This window comes from Symphalangus syndactylus, chromosome 5 (assembly GCF_028878055.3).
Source record: "Symphalangus syndactylus isolate Jambi chromosome 5, NHGRI_mSymSyn1-v2.1_pri, whole genome shotgun sequence".
NCBI classification, from domain to species: domain Eukaryota; kingdom Metazoa; phylum Chordata; class Mammalia; order Primates; family Hylobatidae; genus Symphalangus; species Symphalangus syndactylus.
Window position 1 is genome coordinate 129,308,487 of NC_072427.2, and position 19,944 is coordinate 129,328,430.

Sequence of the window (19,944 nt, forward strand, 5' to 3'; positions counted from 1 at the left end):
GCTAATATCCAGAATCTACAATGAACTCAAACAAATTTACAAGAAAAAAACAAACAACCCCATCAAAAAGTGGGCAAAGGACATGAACAGACACTTCTCAAAAGAAGACATTTATGCAGCCAAAAAACACGTGAAGAAATGCTCATCATCACTGGCCATCAGAGAAATGCAAATCAAAACCACAGTGAGATACCATCTCATACCAGTTCGAATGGCTATCATTAAAAAATCAGGAAACAACAGGTGCTGGAGAGGATGTGGAGAAATAGAAACACTTTTACACTGTTGGTGGGACTGTAAACTAGTTCAACCATTGTGGAAGTCAGTGTGGCGATTCCTCAGGGATCTAAAACTAGAAATACCATTTGACCCAGCCATCCCATTACTGGGTATATACCCAAAGGACTATAAATCATGCTGCTATAAAGACACATGCACACGTATGTTTATTGCGGCACTATTCACAATAGCAAAGAGTTGGAACCAACCCAAATGTCCAACAACGATAGACTGGATTAAGAAAATGTGGCACATATACACCATGGAATACTATGCAGCCATAAAAAATGATGAGTTCATGTCCTTTGTAGGGACATGGATGAAACTGGAAAACATCATTCTCAGTAAACTATTGCAAGGACAAAAAACCAAACACCGCATGTTCTCACTCATAGGTGGGAATTGAACAACGAGAACTCATGGACACAGGAAGGGGAACATCACACTCCGGGGACTGTTGTGGGGTTGGGGGAGGGGGGAGAGACAGCATTAGGAGATATACCTAATGCTAAATGACGAGTTAATGGGTGCAGGAAATCAACACGGCACATGGATACATATGTAACAAACCTGCACGTTGTGCACATGTACCCTAAAACCTAAAGTATAATAAAAAAAAAAAAAAGATTTTTACATTGCATGTGAATAAATGCAACTTTAACTCAAAAAAAAAAAAAGTTATATAAACAAACCAATTAGAGGCCTTGCCTTCACTTGAATATTTCTAGTGATGAGAAATCCATAACTTATTTCACATGAATTACCGATAAATTCACTGAAAGCTTGACATAGCTCCTGCCCTCTAGAGGTGTACCCCCACAGAGAGCAGGACCCACCTGTTGTTGCACATGGCCCGTGTACTGTTCAATGAACTCAGTGAAGCGAATATAGTCTGTGCCGAGCCGGCAGAGTCGATTCAGGACACTGGTCTCACTGGGGTGGAGGAAAGGGAAGTCCTGCGATACCTGCAGGAAGAGGAACACTGCAGAAAACACCTCCAGTCACTGCCCCAACTTTCAGGCGTTTCAAACGCTTCATACTACACATTTATCGTTTTCTTTCTCAAGATGTTCACTTAAAGGTGTTAAGTTCTGGATAATAATGTATTTCCAAAGCACTTCCAAGGGGTTCCCTATCCCTGACCCAATTATTTGCTTCTTAAAATAGGTAACACACGCTAAATAATTTAAACAATACAAAATGGTGTACATTAAAAATGAGTCAACCACCCCAGGAGCAGCCGCTATTACCTGCTTCTTAAGCAATCTCCTAGGGATGGTCTATAAGGATATGGGGGTTTTGACCTGTTTGCAACAAAGTCTCTTTAGCAATAATGCTCAAACGGGGGTCTGCAGAGTCCGTGGGTTTCTCAGACATATTCTTAGGATTTACAAATTCCCTATAAAATTTTTCATTGTTTTCATTCCAGTAAAAATCTAAAATTAAGCATACCTATTATCTGTAAATGCACCTTATAATTGGCCATATGTATTTAGTGTCCATATTTACATTTGTATTTTTAATTTAAATGAAAGCCAAATGATAGCCTAATATGCTATATATAAAGGTTTCACAGCAGTTCAGGCAGAAAAAAGTAGTGGAAAAATACATTCCTTCAACCAACTTTTTAAAAATACTGTGGTAAAATACATATAACAAAATCTACCATTTTAGCTCTTTTAAGTATACAGTTCAGTGGTATGAAGAACATTCACACTGTTGTGCAACCAGCACCACCATCCATCTCCAGAACTTTTTTGTTTGCCCCAAATGAAACTCTGTATCCAGCCCCTGCCAAACACCACTCTACTGCCTCTGACTTTGACTACTCTAGCTACCTCATATAAGTGGAATCACTCAGGTCGGGTACAATCGCTCACGCCTGTAATCCCAGCATTTCGGGAGGCCGAGGCGGGTGGGTCACCTGAGGTCAGGAGTTCAAGACCAGCCTGGCCAACATGATGAAACCCTGTCTCTACTAAAAATAAGAAAATTAGCCAGGCGTGGTGGTGGGCGCCTGTAATGCCAGCTACTTGGGAGGCTGAGGCATGAGAATTGCTTACACCCGGGAGGCGGAGGTTGCAGCGAGCCGAGATTGTGCCACCGCACTCCAGCCTGGGCAACAGAGCGAGACTCTGTCTCAAAAAAAGTGGAATCATTATTTGTCCTTTTGTGACTGGCTTATTTCAGCTCATCCATGTTGCAGCATGTGCCAGAATTTCCTTCCTTTTTAAGGCTGAACAATATTCCCTTGTATGTATATACCACATCTCAATTACCTATTCGTCCCTGCACTGACACTTGCTTCCACCTCTCAGCTATTGTGAATAATGCTTGGAGAACACGGGTGTACAAATATCTGTTGGGTCCCTGCTTTCACTTCTTTTGGGATATATCCTGAAGTGGAACTGCTAGATTATATGGGAATTTTATATTTAATTTTTTTTTTTAGAGACAAGGTTTCACTCTGTCACCCAGACTGGAATACAGTGGTGGGTTCATAGTTCACTGTAACCTTGAACCCCTAGGTTCAACCAATTCTCCCACCTCAGCCTCCAGAGTAGCTACGACTATAGGCATGTGTCACCATGCCCGGCTAATTAAAAAAATTTTTTTTGTAGAGATGGAGTCTTGCTCTGTTGCACAGGCTAGCCTCAAACTCCTGGCATTAACTGATCCTCCAGCCTCACCCTCCCAAAGTGCTGAGATCACAAGTGTGAGCCGCTGTGCCTGGCCTTTATTAATTTTTTGAAGAACTGCCATACCATTTTCCACAATGGCTGTACCATTTTACATTTCCATTACTATATCCCAGGTACTGTGCTAATACTTTGAGATAAAAGAGTGAACAAAATCAGATACAATTACTGCTCCAAAGGAACTTAGCATATTATATGGATGGATATATAATATGGATTATATGTGGATGCTATCTTTACATGACAGTAAATGTGGTAACAAATAGGCGAAGAAGAATTTTTCTGTTACCGAGTCCACAGAAAATTGATTAGGAATCCAATTAATGTAGATTTTAATGACACAATGCTAATCACATCTTCAAGTTAGTAATTTAAGAGGTTGCACAACACGGTGCTTAAGAACCTGGTCTCTTGTCGGGTGAGGTGGCTCACGCCTGTAATCCCAGCACTTTGGGAGGCTGAGGTGGGCACATCACGAGGTCAGGAGATCGAGACCATCCTGGCTAACACGGTGAAACCCCATCTTTACTAAAAAAAAAAAAAATACAAAAAAATTAGCCGGGTGTGGTGGCAGGTGCCTGTGCCTGTAGTCCCAGCTACTCGGGAGGCTGAGGCAGGAGAATGGCGTGAACCCGGGAGGTGGAGCTTGCAGTGAGCCGAGATTGTGCCACTGCACTCCAGCCTGGGCGACAGAGTGAGACACCATCTGAAAAAAAAAAAACAAAAAAACAAAAAAAAACCTGGTCTCTGGAGCCTGACTGACTGGGTTTGAATCCCTGAGTTGCCTCTTACTTGCTTGAAAGCTTAGGCAAGTTACTATACTTGTCTGTGCCTGTTTTCATACCTATAAACTGAAGAAAATAATTGTGAGGATTAAATAAGTTAAGCCCATAGCCAGTGCTCAATACACATAAGAGATTTTATATTATTAACAAGACAGCTCTACCAGTTATCAAGTGATACTACTATTAAAATTGGCATTTGAGCGTTTCTTGTTGGCAGAGTTTTCGAAAAGTTCAATATCTAATTATTCTGAAACAGCAAATAACATCTTGAAGTTACCGATACCATTCTATATAACACAGTTATAGGAATAGGCTGAGAAATACTGCATTAGAATAATGGTCATTTGAACTTATTGATTTGGTATTTTGTTTACTTTAAATTTATAAAAATATTTGATTTTATAGTTGTTTAAGAGCACTATGCTTGAGTTTATACCTAGCTTATGTATATACATATTCAATATCATAAAATAATTTTCATTAACACTTGGCACTCATGACAACTTTTCCCTTTATTCAAATGTAAAAGACACTGCTCTGCAGAAAGTATGTAATATTTGCTGTCTTTGTCTTCTTTTTCTTCCATCAGTACCTAAACACCTGCTATGTGGCAGAAACTGTGCTAGGTGCTCTGGGTAGATGAATGAAGAAGACCACTGGTCTTCGCTCCCGGGGCAATCTATGCGGGAGAAAGGCTAACGGCAGGTAACAACAATACATTATGAATTGTGACAAATCCTATAAGGGAAACAAACGAGCTGATGGAGAATAATGGCATCGGGGAGGATGCTTAAAGATGTGCTCAGAGAAAGTTTTTCGGACAAAGTGACTTTAAAGCTGAGACCTTAAGGATGAAAAGGTAGAAATACCTGATTGAGAATTTTTCACAAGAAAGAAAGGAAGGGAAAAGATGAATTACTTGTGGCTGTCTCCCCCACCCACTCCCTAGCTATCTTTCCTGTACTGTGTTATCTCTTTTTCTTTTGGACCATCAGGCACCCACATACTTCCTGAATACTGTCCTATATGCCTGGCATTGTACTAAGTTCTATGGAGAAAAGTGAAACATCGAATTAGTCTTCAAAGACCTACAGGTGAACGATAGCAATTCAAACTCCACCACACAAATCTTCACCTATTTTTTTCAAAAATTCACCTAAACTCCTGAACTCCAAATACACATTTCATAAATAATAACGAAAGGAAACTGTTTGATTTATAGGTTTTATAGACTACGAATGTACTTTTTCTGCTCTTCCACAGTCTATATTGCCAATTCTCCTAAGAATAGGCATGTCTTGGTGATCAGGCGGACCTAGATTTCAATCTTGCCACTACCAGGACTGGCTAGCATAAAGTTTTCTGAGCTTCGGCTTGCTCATTTGTTAACTGGTAGAAACAATACCTAAGTGGACTAAATTATTGAGAGCATTAGATAACATTACTGGAAGCAGAAGCAGGTAAGAGTAGTTCAAATACTGAAGCCAGACAGACCCGGCTTCAAAACTAAGCTGTTAATTACTAGCTATGTGACCCTGATAGTTATTTAACTATTCTAAACCTAGCTTAATCTGTAAAATGGATATAGGTGGTTGTGAGGATTAAATAAGATAATGCATACGGAACATCATACATTCCTGGTTACACAAAGGCCCCCTACCAAGTGCTTTACCTAGTGCAGAAATTTTCTGGTAAAGGAGTAATGAGGGAAACACTACACGCTCTCTATTTCATTTATTTCATTCAACAAACTTTACTGAGCGCTTACCATGTGTTTGGGAGCTGTGTATTTGGCCCAGTACTTCAAAACTCAGACAATGCACGTGTGAAAATAAATAGGAGAAAGTGCCTCCCACACTTCTATATCATTCCCCAGCAACTGTCAGACACCTGGACCTCAGGCCCTTTCCTCGCCCCGCCACAGGTGGGGCTCTTTGAGGTCTGCCCTCCGTTTTCTAGCCTAGGCCCGGCCTCTCTAGGTGTCGCATCAGCCTTGACCCTAAGGGGCTGCCCTCCAGTCACCTGTCCAGGGACACGTCCTCAGCCCTGGAAGCCCCGCCCGCTAGGTCCCTCAGCCTACTCCCCCAGGCGCTGGCTCAGGTCGCCGCTCCTGCGCTCCCTGGTTCCCGCGCTCTGCGTCGGACAGTACCTGCAGGCCACTCCGCTTGTTCCACGTGAAAATGGACCCAGGGTACCCGCTCAGAGCCAAGAGCAGTTCGTGGATCATTCCCACGGCGGACCTCGAGTCCCTGGTTATGTCACCCCCTCCTCCAGCGCACCTCCAGGCGACCACGCGGGGAGTGCTTCCCCTTCCACACGCGCACAGGCCCCTGGGTCGGGCGGTTTGTGCTGAATCAACCCACCGAGAGAATCGCTGCGGCGGAGCGGACGGGAAGCTGGGAAGGGGTCGCGGGGGAGTCCCGGAAGTTCGGCGGCTCCACCGGGTCCACCCGCTACTCCCGCCCGGGCTCCGCGGAGACTGAGTCGCGGTCGCTGCCCTCGCGCATGCGCCCTCGGTGCCCCGAGCCGCCCGCTCGGACTTCCGGTTTGGGAGCTCTACTTGGGAGGCTGGAGAGCCGGGGCGGGGGTCGGGGTAGGACCCGGACCCCGAGTGGGTGAGGCTGGCCCGGAGGCAAGAATGCGAGGGGGTTGAGGGGCAGCTCGAGAGGGAGACGCTCCCAGGGGTGGACTGGAGGGCGCCCTCAGGGCGCCTTAGCCGGGTCAGAGGCCTCTGGAGGGACTGCACGACGGCTCCAGGTTACCGGGCTGGAGGGAGCGGAGACAAAAGAGGCCAGAATCCCGCCGCCGCCGCTCCTTGAGCTGAGAGCTCTGCGTCCGCGAACCGGCAGCACCTGGAGCCTCTGGCCGACACCCGAGCCCGTCCTCAGGAAGCCCGTTACTACTGCCCCTCGGACTCCGTCTCTCCAGCGCAGTGTGACTCTCCCCAAGCCCACTCGGTCCTCGCTTTGGAGCCAAAACCAGCTTCTCTCCTTGCGCGAGGTTTTCCGACAGGTAGCTCCCTAATCCTTGCTGAGCGGCTACTACTACGCGGGGAAAACAAAGACCCGAGATTCTGGACGTGATTTTTACCTGGGGTGGGCTTTGGGAGTTGTGCAGCCCGAGGGGGCGGGGCGGACGCAGAAGGCTTCGGGAAGGACTGCGGAGATACTGGGGGAGATCAGCTGCGACCAGCTGGACAGAGGCTTTTTGTTGCCTTCAAGCAGGATGGTGACTTGTCTTTAGATCCTCTCGAGCTCGAACTCTCCTATATGGTTCGGACTCACTGTGCAACATTGGCCAGGGAAGTTAAATGGGATCGGATTTGGAGGAGGTGGGAGAGGGGCAGACAGTACTTTTTTTTTTCTTTTTTTTTTTGAGACGGAGTCTCGCTCTGTCGCCCAGGCTGGAGTGCAGTGGCGCTTTCTCGGCTCACTGCAAGCTCCGCCTCCCGGGTTCACGCCATTCTCCTGCCTCAGCCTCCCAAGTAGCTGGGACTACAGGCGCCCGCCACCACGCCCGGCTAATTTTTTGTATTTTTAGTAGAGACGAGGTTTCACCGTGTTAGCCAGGATGGTCTCGATCTCCTGACCTCGTGATCCGCCCGCCTCAGCCTCCCAAAGTGCTGGGACTACAGGCGTGAACCACCGCGCCCGGCCTGACAGTACTTTTATTCCCTGCTGCTTCCTGGGGCTGCCCTGGAAGTCAACCAGAAAAGCAGCTTTTGCAAAGTCTATTTACTGAAGATTGTGCTACCTCAGAAGGCCACTCGGAGCACATGGGAAGGCAGGCCAGCTCTGGCAAGACTTTAGACATATGAATGTATTCCTTCTGATAGTGCCATCTTTCTCTGCCCTAGGAAGAAACTCCTCTTAGAGTCATCTGCAGGGGATTCTCCAAGGACATGGGAAGATAGATGTAAGCCCTGGAACCCAGACTCTTAAGCGAAGGGAAGCTGCTTTCTGCTGTTAATGATGGCCAAATCCGCTCTGAGAGAGAATGGCACTAACTCTGAGACCTTCCGACAGCGTTTCAGGAGATTCCATTACCAGGAGGTGGCTGGGCCGCGGGAGGCTTTCAGCCAACTCTGGGAACTTTGCTGTCGGTGGCTAAGGCCGGAGGTGCGCACCAAGGAGCAGATTGTAGAACTGTTGGTGCTAGAGCAGTTCCTGACCGTCTTACCTGGGGAGATCCAGAATTGGGTACAGGAACAATGTCCAGAAAATGGAGAGGAGGCAGTGACTCTCGTGGAAGATTTAGAAAGAGAGCCTGGAAGACCTGGATCTTCGGTGAGAAGGGAGGGGGAATTCAAATTCAAAAGTGTGATATTGGGTGGAGGGCTAAATTAAGTTATAGACAGGCTTAAAGAGGGACACAGTCTCCCTTGGTGAGGCTTATACTTCTGGTCTGGTATAGGTAACTTTTTCAGATAGTGCTTGTCTGGAGATGCTTCCTGGGTGTACCTTCACCTACCCTGTCATAATGAGTTTTTCCTAGTTTTATAGTTTCTTAATAGGGAAGAAAGGGGATTTTTTTTTTTTTTTTCAGCGTGAAGGTGGGTTTACTATTTTGATCATTTCCTTCTGGAGTTTCAACTGCTTTAAGCTAATGGCAATAGAATAAGACCCTTGTTCACGTTAACCTCCCTCACCCCTACAACCCTGGCCATGGCTCTGAAAGATGATCTCTTTTGGGGTATTAAATAATCTCCTCTGGGAATGCCCCTCATTATGATCTTGCAGTGACAATTAACGGGGGTTGTTTCTAGGTCACAGTCTCTGTGAAGGGGCAGAAAGTGCGCTTGGAGAAGATGACACCCCCGAAATCATCACAAGAGTTATTAAGTGTTCGGCAGGAGTCAGTGGAACCCCAGCCCAGGGGTGTACCCAAGAAAGAGAGGGCAAGAAGCCCAGACCTGAGACCACAGGAGCAGATGAACCCAAAGGAGAAGCTCAAACCTTTTCAAAGGAGCGGTGAGGAGTAGATTCATATGGGAAGATAGACTGCCATTCCAAGTTGGGAAGTAGGGTTGGGAATAGTGAGTGGGAAAGGGATTTCAGGAGTAAGTGGAAATTGCGAATATGTGGTTATTGACATGTAGTTTAGCCCTCTGGTATTCTTATATTACCTCTTGATAAGTCCACAAGGGAATGGTTCCCTAGTTTTTATCAGAACTTGGAATTATTTTATTTCCTCTTAGTAATGATGATAGTAGGTCATTATTTTCTAGATAAAAATTCTTTTCTATACTTGAAGGCACATCTTCCTTTTGGTTGTTTTCCATCTTCAAATTAAACTGTATTTGTTACCTTAAGCTTTTCCCCAGAAGATCCATTCTTTTTTTTTTTTTTTTTGAGACGGAGTCTTGCTCTGTCGCCCAGGCTGGAGTGCAGTGGCGCAATCTCGGCTCACTGCAAGCTCCGCCTCCCGGGTTCACGCCATTCTCCTGCCTCAGCCTCTCCGAGTAGCTGGGACCACAGGCGCCCGCCACCACGCCCGGCTAATTTTTTGTATTGTTTTAGTGGAGACGGGGTTTCACTGTGGTCTCGATCTCCTGACCTCGTGATCCGCCCGCCTCGGCCTCCCAAAGTGCTGGGATTACAAGCGTGAGCCACCGCGCCCGGCCAGATCCATTCTTTAAACCTAAGTTTTTGTTGCTCTCTATTGGAACCTTTAAGTTCTCCAAATATCATGTTAATTGTGGGGAACTAAATTATGTTTATTATTTTCCTGAAAGTCTGTTAGAAGCTAAGTAAGAATTTTACTTCAGTTTTGCAATGTCTTGTATCAGTATAGCCCAACCTGTTACATTTTTTTGTTCACCTGGTAACTTCCAGGACTCTGACAGCTTTCCCCAATGCCTTTATACCTAGTTGATTATTCTTATACTTGATTTTTGTAGAACTTGTTTTTCTTCTTTGTAGTCTATTGATCTCCATGTTGTATACTTTTTTCTGTTACCATTTCACTTAAAATTTGTTGAGGTTGTTTTGAATTCTGATCTTATCATCCAAGACAATAGCCTTCTCAGCCAGTTTGGTAATGGTCTGTTTTGTCACCCAGATGAAATCCCTGAATCTCACATACAGACTTGCAGAGTTCATCAGTTTTTGAACACCTGTCAAGGTGCTCAACACCTTGCAGGGTACTCTGCAATAAGAAAATGTGCCTATCCTCAAAGAACTTAAAAACATGATTGAGAACACTATAGCTAACTCTTAAGTATGTGCCGAACTGAACTGTACTGAAACAGTGCCAGACAATGACTTGCCCAATTGTGTGAGTACCGTATGGGTTTGTCAGAGTGGGAGATGAGGGAGGGCTGTCAGTAAGGCTTCTTGAGGGCACTGGCAAATACAGCCTCTTGAAGGATGGGCTGAAATTGGATAGGAGGGAATTAAAAGTAAAGGCACAGAGTGGTGAACAATAGTGTGCTGTGTTCTGGAGGGAAGAGTCTGACAGGAATGGGTATGGTAGGCACTAAGGTTAAGGTTCACCAGGGTAGCATGTACACTGAGGAAGCAAGCAAGAGCCTGCGGTTAGGTAGAACAGTGACTGCTGCAATTATCTGCGTGTGAGAGGGTAAGTAGTCTGGACTTGGATGGTGGCAGTAGGAATAGAGAGGAAGGACTACTAAGGTAAACACCTTTAGAACTTGGTGACTGACTGTGAAGGAAACAGATAAGGTAAAGACAATCTTCTCTCGCTTCCCCCTTGAAATCACGCCGAGTTTAATTCTGTAGCCCCAAGTGAAGAACAATTATTCCCAGCAGTACTAGGACCTGCCTACAAATAGGAGAGCTTGGAATAGAATTATCTGCTCTGAACACACAACAGAATCCTTTCCTCTCTTGTCACCTGCTCTGGAAAATAAAACATTTCTCATCTTTTGAAGTTTCCTGTATTTTCCCCACCTTTTTCAGCCCACTGAACTTTCTGAAAACATTTCCCTAGACACCTTGTTTATAATCCTCTTGGATGAAAAAGGCAGGACTGAATTTCAAGATTTTTGTGATAATCAGTCCAAACTATGACAACTTTTGTTTGTTTCCCTGCAAGCAGGATTTCCATTTCCTAAATCCGGTGTGGTCTCCAGGTTGGAGCAAGGAGAGCCATGGATCCCAGATCTGCTGGGCTCCAAGGAGAAAGAACTTCCAAGTGGCAGCCACACAGGAGACAGACGAGTGCATGCTGATCTGTTACCATCCAAGAAAGACAGAAGAAGCTGGGTGGAACAGGATCACTGGAGCTTTGAAGATGAGAAGGTGGCAGGTGTGCACTGGGGCTATGAAGAGACCAGAACGCTCCTCGCAATTCTCAGCCAGACTGAGTTTTTTGAAGCTCTCAGAAACTGTCATAGGAACAGCCAAGTGTATGGGGCTGTGGCTGAGCGGCTCAGGGAATATGGCTTCCTCCGGACCCTGGAACAGTGTCGGACCAAGTTCAAAGGTCTCCAGAAGAGCTATCGGAAAGTCAAGAGCGGCCACCCGCCTGAGACCTGCCCCTTCTTTGAAGAGATGGAAGCCCTGATGAGTGCTCAGGTCATTGCCCTGCCCAATAATGGCCTGGAAGCAGCAGCCTCTCACTCTGGCCTGGTAGGTAGCGATGCTGAGACTGAGGAGCCAGGGCAGAGGGGCTGGCAGCATGAGGAGGGAGCAGAAGAGGCTGTGGCTCAGGAGTCTGACAGTGATGACATGGATCTAGAGACGACCCCCCAGGACCCCAACTCAACTGCACCTGTTCTGTTCAGAAGCCCAGGTGGTAAGAAGCTTTTCTTCATGGAGTTTTGGAATTAGACTTGGGGAACGAAGAGACTGGATGTGGCGTCAGAAGGCTTAATGTCACATGCCAGCTTTGCCACTTAGGGAACAAAGAAGTGCTTCTCAATTTTTTGTGTGTATTTCATTCTCTTTTATGGGAAAATCAGTGAGATAATTGGGAATACATTTAGATTTTTAAAAGAAATACACTCAGAAAATTCACAGTCCTGAGGAGTATCATTCCATTTCTTTACTAAACTATTTTTTTCCCTGATTTTAAAATCATTGCAGGCTCATGAGAAAAATGTGGCACAATATTATCTTTAAGTAGAACCAGTGTTTATTGAGTATGTCATATGAACTTGATGTTTTACATATTTTATCTTTTACTTCCCCAAAGCTCAGTCAGTTTATTATATTCGTTTTTACTTAGAATAGTACAGTGAAGAATTGTCCAAAGTTGGGGAAACATTTTTTTCTTTAAAAATGTTAAAATATATTTAAAACAGAGACAGGGTCTTGCTGTGTTGCCCAGGCTGGTCTCACTGGGTTCAAGCAGTCCTCCCACCTCAGCCTTCCGAGTAGTTAGGACTACAGGTGTGAGCCACCACACTGAGCTGGGAAACATCTAAGTTTCCTCTGAGATTCATAGTATACATTGGCATTTTAACAGGATTGAGAAGTCCTACAGTGAGAAAGCTTGTTTAACACTCCATTTAAATATTCTTGGCTGGGCGCGGTGGCTCACGCCTGTAATCCCAGCACTTTGGGAGGCCGAGACGGGTGGATCAGGAGATCGAGACCATCCTGGCTAACACGGTGAAACCCCATCTCTACTAAAAATACAGAAAATTAGCCGGGCGAGGTGGCGGGCGCCTGTAGTCCCAGCTACTCGGGAGGCTGAGGCAGGAGAATGGTGTGAACCCCGGGGGGGCGGAGCCTGCAGTGAGCTGAGATCGCGCCACTGCACTCCAACCTGGGCGACAGCGAGACTCCGTCTCAAAAAAAAAAAAAAATCCTTGCCTATGGAATCCTTTTTAAAGTATCATTTACTACCATTAATGTAATTGGTACAACTGTGCTGTTATGGAAAGAGCACCAAAGTATGACCCAGGAGGCTTAGATTCTAATCCTGATGACCACTCAACTGGGCGACCTTGAGCAGTTATCTAACCATTCTAAGCTTCCATTTCCTCAAGTGTAAAATGGGGCAAAACAGGAGGACTACATTGCTAAAGTTGCAGTTCCTTTGTGAGCAGTGGTCTTTTCCTTCTATTTTTTGTGACATGCATGATCTTATTTTAGTTCTGTTCTAGCTTTCTGGTCTTTGTGTCTTCTGCTTTTTCATTTCTCTTTTTCTTCTTGTTTTCTTCATTCTCTTTTTTGTTGCAGACACAAATATATGTAGGTTAATTAAACATGGCACATGTGCTAAATGTTATTTTCATTATCTTTGTTCTTTCACTTTTTTTTTTTTTTTTTGAGACAGTCGCTTTGTTGTCCAGGCTGGAGCGTAGTGGTGTGATCTCATCTCACTGCAACCTCCACCTCCCCAGTTCAAGTGACTGTCGATTCTCATGCCTCAGCCTCCCAAGTAGCTGGGACTATAGGTGCACACCACCACGCCTAGCTAATTTTTCTGTGTTTTTAGTAGAAACAGGCTTTCACCATGTTGTCCAGGCTGGTCTCAAACTCCTGGCCCCAAGTGATCCACAGGGATTACAGGCATAAGCCACTGTGCCTGGCCAGCTTCTTTTTTATATGGCTAAACAGAATTTGTAAATAAAGGTCTCTGTGAAATTGCTAAAGGATATAAAGAAGCAAAACATTCTATACTGAGTTTGTGGATTTTGGAAACATGAAGTATTTTTACTTTTTCATCTAGGAGCCTGAGCTTAGGTGAATTCTCATGATGCAGATGATAGGACTGAGGAATTCAGGCTGTAAAGCTCTGGATTAAGTGGTGCTGAAATTTCTCTTCTGGTGGCAGGTGTACACTGGGGCTATGAAGAGACCAAGACTTACCTTGCAATTCTTAGTGAGACCCAGTTTTATGAAGCCCTCCGGAACTGTCACCGCAACAGCCAGCTGTATGGAGCAGTGGCTGAGAGGTTATGGGAATATGGCTTTCTTAGGACCCCGGAGCAGTGTCGGACCAAGTTTAAAAGCCTGCAAACCAGCTATCGGAAAGTTAAGAATGGCCAGGCACCAGAGACCTGTCCCTTCTTTGAAGAGATGGATGCTTTGGTGAGTGTCCGGGTTGCTGCCCCACCCAATGATGGCCAGGAAGAGACTGCTTCTTGCCCCATCCAGGGGACCAGTGAGGCTGAAGCTCAGAAGCAAGCCGAAGAGGCAGACGAGGCCACAGAGGAAGATTCTGATGATGATGAAGAGGATACTGAGATACCCCCAGGGGCTGTCATAACCCGTGCTCCAGTGTTATTCCAAAGCCCCCGTGGTAAGACTCTTTCACTATTATGGTATAAATAACAAAGGGAAGACAATGGGACTTAGGAAAAATATCATCCGATTGAGAACTGGCCTCTACACCCAGCTTTCATGGATTCTTGTGACCACCCATATTTCTTGTCTAGTAAAGCAGCTCACTAAGGGGATATAAATTATTTATGTGACTTGCCTCCCCACACTAGAGCATCAATCTGAGATAGCTGCACATTGTAAATCTGCTGTGATTTATTCATGAACCACTAGGTTTCCAACCAGTTTACTAAGCAGGGAATCTGAAAGCTCACATTTCTCAAATAGCATGTCATGTACCCACAGTAGGATGAAGTTGATTTTAAAAGTTCATTCTCTTTTATATAATGCTTTCTTCTAGTTTCAGCTCCTATACCAGCTATATGTCTGCTTTATTCACATTTATGAAAACCTGATAACTGTTGTTCACTTTTACAAATCTGAGGTTCCTGAGAGAACTGACCCTTTGAATCTTTGCTAGATAAGAAAAAAATACTTCACAAGGGCTTCCCTCCTTGTGAGAACAGTTCTGATTTCAGAGTCATATATGTGTACGTATGTGAATCTGGGCTCTGTTGTTTATTAGTTAAGTGACTTAGAGAAAGTTACTTAAGGCTGGGCATGGTGGCACATGCCTGTAATCCCAGCATTTTGGGAGGCCGAGGCGGGTGGATCACCTGAGGTCAGGAGTTGGAGAGCAGCCTGACCAACACAGCGAAACCCCATCTCTACTAAAAATACAAAAAATTAGCCAGGTGTGGTAGCGTGCGCCTGTAATCCCAGCTACTCGGAAGGCTGAGGCAGGAGAATCGCTTGAACCTGGGAGGCAGAGGTTGCAGTGAGCTGAGATAGTGCCATTGCACTCCAGCCTGGGCAACGAGTGGAAAAAAAAAGTTACTTAACTCCCAAGTTTGCTTATATATTAAGACCTACCTCCTAGGGTTGATGTAAATGAGGTACTGTGCACAGTGCCTGGCACATAGTAGCCATTTAATAAATAATAGTTTTCATTTTCATAAGTCTTTAAGATCAGCATTCTTTAATGGTGTTCCCTGGAATATCAATTCCATGGGGTATTAATATATTCTACTAAAAAATAACTTCTAGGTTTGGGAAGATGGTAAATACCCCTCTTGGAGGCTCACAATACATATTCACATATTTAAGTTTCTAAGATTTATTTAATCTAGTGAATATTTCATGAAATATCTCATAAGACTAGGCTTCTGGGTGGAAATACTGTCTCAGGAGGTACAAACATGGGCTGATACTCAACATGCTTTTACTCCTAGATTTAGTCTAGGGAATATGGGATTCAGAGTTTTACCTGAAATATCTGAATAAATGCAAATTTGCATAGCCTAGGCCCAAAAAAGCCAGGCATTTGGTTCTTAAGGCCTTTTGGTTCTTTGAAAGATACTACATATTTTTCTATCCTGTTTTTACTTCCAATGTATATTGGAATGTGAGGGGAAGGGGACTCATGAAGCTCCTCTGGATATAAAAGTTTCCAAAAAATGTTTTCCTGAGCATGTCCTTCTAAACCTTTTAGTTACTGGTGAAGAACATGAATAAGAATACTATGACAGACTAAGATGTGGCAAAAATACATATTAGAAAGTGTCTTTCCTGTAGAAACATGGAAATTATTTTATCTAAAACCTGGTGGTTTTCCATGCTGTACTGAGAGGATTTTCCAAAGATCCTAGGTGACCAAGAGGAGTTAAAAGTATATATTATTCAGACCCTATATAGATGAGAAGCACATGATAGGTTAACAAGTAGAGAAGTAAAACATTGGGATTTTAATAAGATAATGGTAGTTATTTGGGATCTAGGGCTCCCTAAATTTTATCTTTAATCATGTGGTGTTATGCTTGTTTTTCCCAAGTTTTACATTCCTGTGGCACATATGATTAAGAAAATAGATAACTTCTAAAATTCTATTTTACATCAGGTTTTGAAGCTGGATTTGAGAATGAAGATAATTCAAAACGGGATATTTCTGAGGAAGTACAACTGCATAGGACATTACTTGCAAGATCTGAAAGGAAAATTCCCCGGTATCCTCATCAGGGTAAAGGCAATGAGAGTGACTGTAGATCAGGAAGACAGTGGGCAAAGACCTCAGGGGAGAAAAGAGGAAAACTGACACTCCCAGAGAAGAGCTTAAGTGAAGTCCTAAGGCAACAGAGACCTTGCTTGGGAGACAGACCCTGTAAATATCTCAAATACAGCAAAAGCTTTGGTCCAAATTCCCTTCTCATGCATCAGGTATCCCACCAGGTGGAAAATCCATATAAATGTGCTGATTGTGGGAAAAGCTTCAGTCGGAGTGCAAGACTCATTAGACACCGGAGAATCCACACTGGAGAGAAACCTTATAAATGTCTTGACTGTGGAAAAAGTTTCCGTGACAGTTCAAATTTCATCACCCATAGGAGAATCCACACAGGAGAGAAACCTTATCAATGTGTTGAGTGTGGGAAATGCTTCAATCAGAGCTCAAGCCTTATCATTCACCAGAGAACCCACACAGGAGAAAAGCCCTATCAATGTGAAGAGTGTGGAAAAAGCTTCAATAACAGTTCTCATTTTAGTGCACATCGGAGGATACACACAGGAGAGAGACCCCATGTGTGTCCTGACTGTGGAAAGAGTTTCAGTAAGAGTTCTGACTTACGTGCACATCATAGAACCCACACAGGAGAGAAACCCTATGGGTGTCATGACTGTGGCAAGTGCTTCAGTAAAAGCTCTGCCCTTAATAAGCACCGAGAAATCCATGCACGGGAAAAGCTTCTGTCACAGTCAGCTCCTAAGTAAGCCCCTGAGGATATATAAAGGAAAGAGGCTCAATAAATGTATTGTTTAGAAAGTCTTCCAATAGTGAGATCCATCTCCTATTGTGTCCAGTTAGCTTAGGAAATTCACTTTAGGATTTATGCCACTGTTTGTTCCTTGTTTTTCCTGATCTAGAGTCAAATCCCCAAGGCAGTCTAAAGAATGGAAGATTTCAGTCCCTCTCCTTGCCTGCATCTGAATTGATGGATAACATCTTTTCCCTCTCAGTGCCTATGGTGTTCCCTTAATATAAGCAGAGAGGACATGGTAATAGATCCTATGAATTTGATAAGCATCCTTCTTTACTCATTCTGTCATTCAGCTGCATTTTGACAGGAAAAACCCATTACATTTCAAGAAGAAGTTATGAGACTGACTATTAGGTGGGTCTAGCTCTTTTTTTTTTTTTTTTTGGAGACGGAGTTTCGCTCTTGTTGCCCAGGCTGGAGTGCAATGGTGCGATCTCAGCTCACTGCAACCTCCGCCTCCTGGGTTCAAGTGATTCTCCTGCCTCAGCCTCCCAAGTGGCTGGAATTACAAGCATGCACCACCATGCCTGGCTAATTTTGTATTTTTAGTAGAGACGGGGTTTCTCCATGTTGGGCAGGCTGGTCTCAAACTCCCAACCTCAGGTGATCTGCCTGCCTTGGCCTCCCAAAGTGCTGGGATTACAGGCATGAGCCACTGCGCCGGTTTTTTCGAGATGGAGTCTCACTCTGTTGCCCAGGCTGGAGTGCAGTGGCATGATCTCAGCTCACTGCAACCTCTGCCTTGTGGGTTCAAACAATTCTCCTGCCTCAGCCTCCTGAGTAGCTGGGATCACAGCCGCCTGCCACCACACCCAGCTAATTTTTGTATTTTTAGTAGAGATGGGGTTTCACCATGTTGGCCAGGCTGGTTTTGAACTGACCTCGTGATCCACGTGCCTAGGTCTCCCAAAGTGCTGGGATTTCAGGCATGAGCCACTGCACCCGGCCCAGCTCTTCTTTATACAATAATGTTAATGCTAAAATGAATGACTCTTCCTGCTCACTTAAACCTGTGCTCAAAATGACATGTTTGTCAGGCACCCTCTTCATTTACCTTAAAAAAGGAGAGTTTAATGTCCATCTTGGTTCTGCCCTATGAATCATCTTGTCAAGAACAGGTGTTCTTATGCAGAAACAATGAAAACCTTATACTGAAGTGTGAACCCTGGATTTCTTAGTTTCTTCTGAGTCCTAGAAGGGTTGGAATAGAATAATACACTTACAGGATTTAGGTTGGTTTTCTTTCTGTCCAGTCTCATCTGAATTTCATCTGTCCCTTGTGGTCCAGAAGTTCCACAGAGCAAGGCAGCTGCATGTGGTGACAGGTAGAGCAGTTAAAGCTGCCAATAGGGACTCGTCCATATTCCACACACCTAGTATAGTGTTATGCCCTCCACGGGCACTTACCTGCAATAAGCAGAAGCCACTGCCACATTCCCACGTATTGGGAAAATGGACTACTGTGTGTGAACAGGTCCTTTACCCTAATGGCAGGGAAGATGGATTATCTTTGGCCAGTGGTGCTGCCAATCTAGACATACACATTCAGCTGAATACAATTAAAAGCAGTTCTTTAAATGCAAATATAATTACTCATCTTTATAATACGGTAGTATTAACTGCCCATATGCTCACAGTATGATGAGCCCTGTATAGCACAAGGTCAACAGGTCCTCTCCTTGTCCTTACAATCTAAAGCAGATGACACTGACATGGACAAACCAGTGCACGTGCATAGTTGCGGCAGTTTTAGAGAAATCTAGAAAGCTAGGTAGCAACACTGTGCATAAATGTTGTGGTCCAATGCATTAGTTTGCTGTAACAAAAATCTGGGAGGTATTTTCTTCTCTTTATTCAGGAAGGCTTCATGAAGCAGGAAGTGTTCAAAGGAGGGAAGGTTACTGGTTAAATTATGATGATAGGAAGAACTTTCCATAACTAGTTGCAAAATTGAGTGCTGTGTGGGTTGAGGAATGGGAAAATGGGGGAGCAAGGTGTTTTGTGTAGATGGAACAAAGGGCAAAGGATAGACTGTAAGGAAGGCCAGATAAAGCTTGGAGTAGCATGAGAACTTGAGGAATAGTATGATATGGGCTGTGCAGCAGGCAGAGAATCACCTTAGCTGAAACATGGGTGTTAGGAGCAGACCATGAGGTGGTAGAACCATCATCTGTAGTAAATCAGGTACTATGCTATAACTATTGATAAGGAAACAGCTGACTGGCACTGAAAGAATAAGCAGTTTTAGGGGACTAGCTCCTATGGGAGACAAAGGTCAGAAATCGTAGTATCTGATGAAGATATTTTGATGAGCAGGTGAGAAGAAAGATAAACATGGCCAGATGGCCAAGGACTGGGATAAGTAGCCGTTTCACATTCAATTATAATTCTGTGGCTGGAATAAGATCAGGGAGAGCAGTAGGAAGACACAGTATTCTATAATTCATAGCTTGCTGTGTTAGAGATTAATTAGGATTCTGCTGTTGAATCTTAGTACAAAAAAAATCTAATATTTATTAGGAATTAAGGGAAGATGGTACTTATGTTGCCTAAGCAGACAGGAAGCTATAAGAAACACTAGTCTGAAGCAGTGCCTCAGGATCTGAGATGATTTAGGAAGTGTGCTGTAATGTCAAAAAAAAATTGTCTTTAGTATATCTATGTACAGTCTCGTGGGAAAAGCATTGGTTGGGCTATCAACAGATATTCTGGTTCCAGATGTCTTGTAAGTTAACCTGCTTCCATTTCCCTTTCTGTAAAGCAAAATAATGTTTACACCTAATCTGTCTCTCAGGGATACCATATTAATAAAAATTATGTCTATAAAGTGCCTGGTGTTTTTTCAAGTGTTTATGTGTGTGTGTCTGTGTATATATATATATATATACACAAATGACGATCAAGTTGTGGAGGGTAGGAAAAGACCAGTCTTTCTTTTTTTTAGCTCCTTGTGTGGGTTTACTAGAAGTATGCTTATCTGAATCTTTATATTCTAGAAAGAGGAATAAGTCAGATTGTGGTAAAAGGGAAATTAGAATGCAAATCCTTCCATTGTACCTGTATCCATATCCAC

General features: G+C 44.1%; 2 protein-coding genes across 18 annotated transcripts in view; one reads left to right on the top strand and one right to left on the bottom strand.

Annotated features, from left to right (window-relative positions):
- The window catches only part of TUBGCP4 (tubulin gamma complex component 4), a 58,536-nt gene extending 52,278 nt beyond the window's left edge, over nucleotides 1-6,258 (bottom strand). For 10 of the 15 annotated variants that reach the window (XR_010120848.1, XR_010120846.1, XR_010120847.1 and 7 more), the window contains exons 1-2: nucleotides 5,913-6,043; nucleotides 1,116-1,244 (exon numbers count right to left, since the gene is read on the bottom strand). Coding sequence is in view for 2 of the 15 variants with exons in the window: in XM_055278948.2 (XP_055134923.1) it covers nucleotides 1,116-1,244; nucleotides 5,913-5,990 (207 nt within the window). In the remaining 13 variants the exon portion in view is untranslated. Of the gene's footprint in view, nucleotides 1-1,115; nucleotides 1,262-5,912 lie in introns of all 15 variants that reach the window. The other 5 variants (XR_010120850.1, XR_010120849.1, XM_055278948.2 and 2 more) reach the window with 3 other exon arrangements.
- ZSCAN29 (zinc finger and SCAN domain containing 29) lies at nucleotides 6,247-19,698 on the top strand. Of its 3 annotated transcripts, none has more exons than XM_055278943.2 (6): nucleotides 6,247-6,775; nucleotides 7,620-8,049; nucleotides 8,529-8,733; nucleotides 10,823-11,521; nucleotides 13,511-13,978; nucleotides 15,956-19,698. In XM_055278943.2, the coding sequence occupies exons 2-6, from the start codon at nucleotides 7,732-7,734 to the stop codon at nucleotides 16,822-16,824; spliced, it is 2,559 nt and encodes an 852-aa protein (XP_055134918.1). In that variant the 5' UTR covers nucleotides 6,247-6,775; nucleotides 7,620-7,731; the 3' UTR covers nucleotides 16,825-19,698. The 3 variants fall into 3 exon arrangements, with proteins under 3 accessions (XP_055134918.1, XP_063495635.1, XP_063495636.1); XM_063639565.1 differs by having other exon boundaries at nucleotides 6,579-6,775; nucleotides 10,857-11,521; XM_063639566.1 differs by having other exon boundaries at nucleotides 6,579-8,049; nucleotides 10,857-11,521.
- Nucleotides 19,699-19,944: the final 246 nt, after the last annotated feature.

Coding starts and splice junctions, on each gene's coding strand:
- ZSCAN29 (XM_055278943.2), top strand. CDS start 7,732: ATGATGGCCAAATCCGCTCTGAGAGAGAATGGCACTAACTCTGAGACC. Junction 8,734..10,822: donor CAAACCTTTTCAAAGGAGCG/GTGAGGAGTAGA, acceptor CCCTGCAAGCAG/GATTTCCATTTCCTAAATCC. Junction 11,522..13,510: donor TCTGTTCAGAAGCCCAGGTG/GTAAGAAGCTTT, acceptor TTCTGGTGGCAG/GTGTACACTGGGGCTATGAA.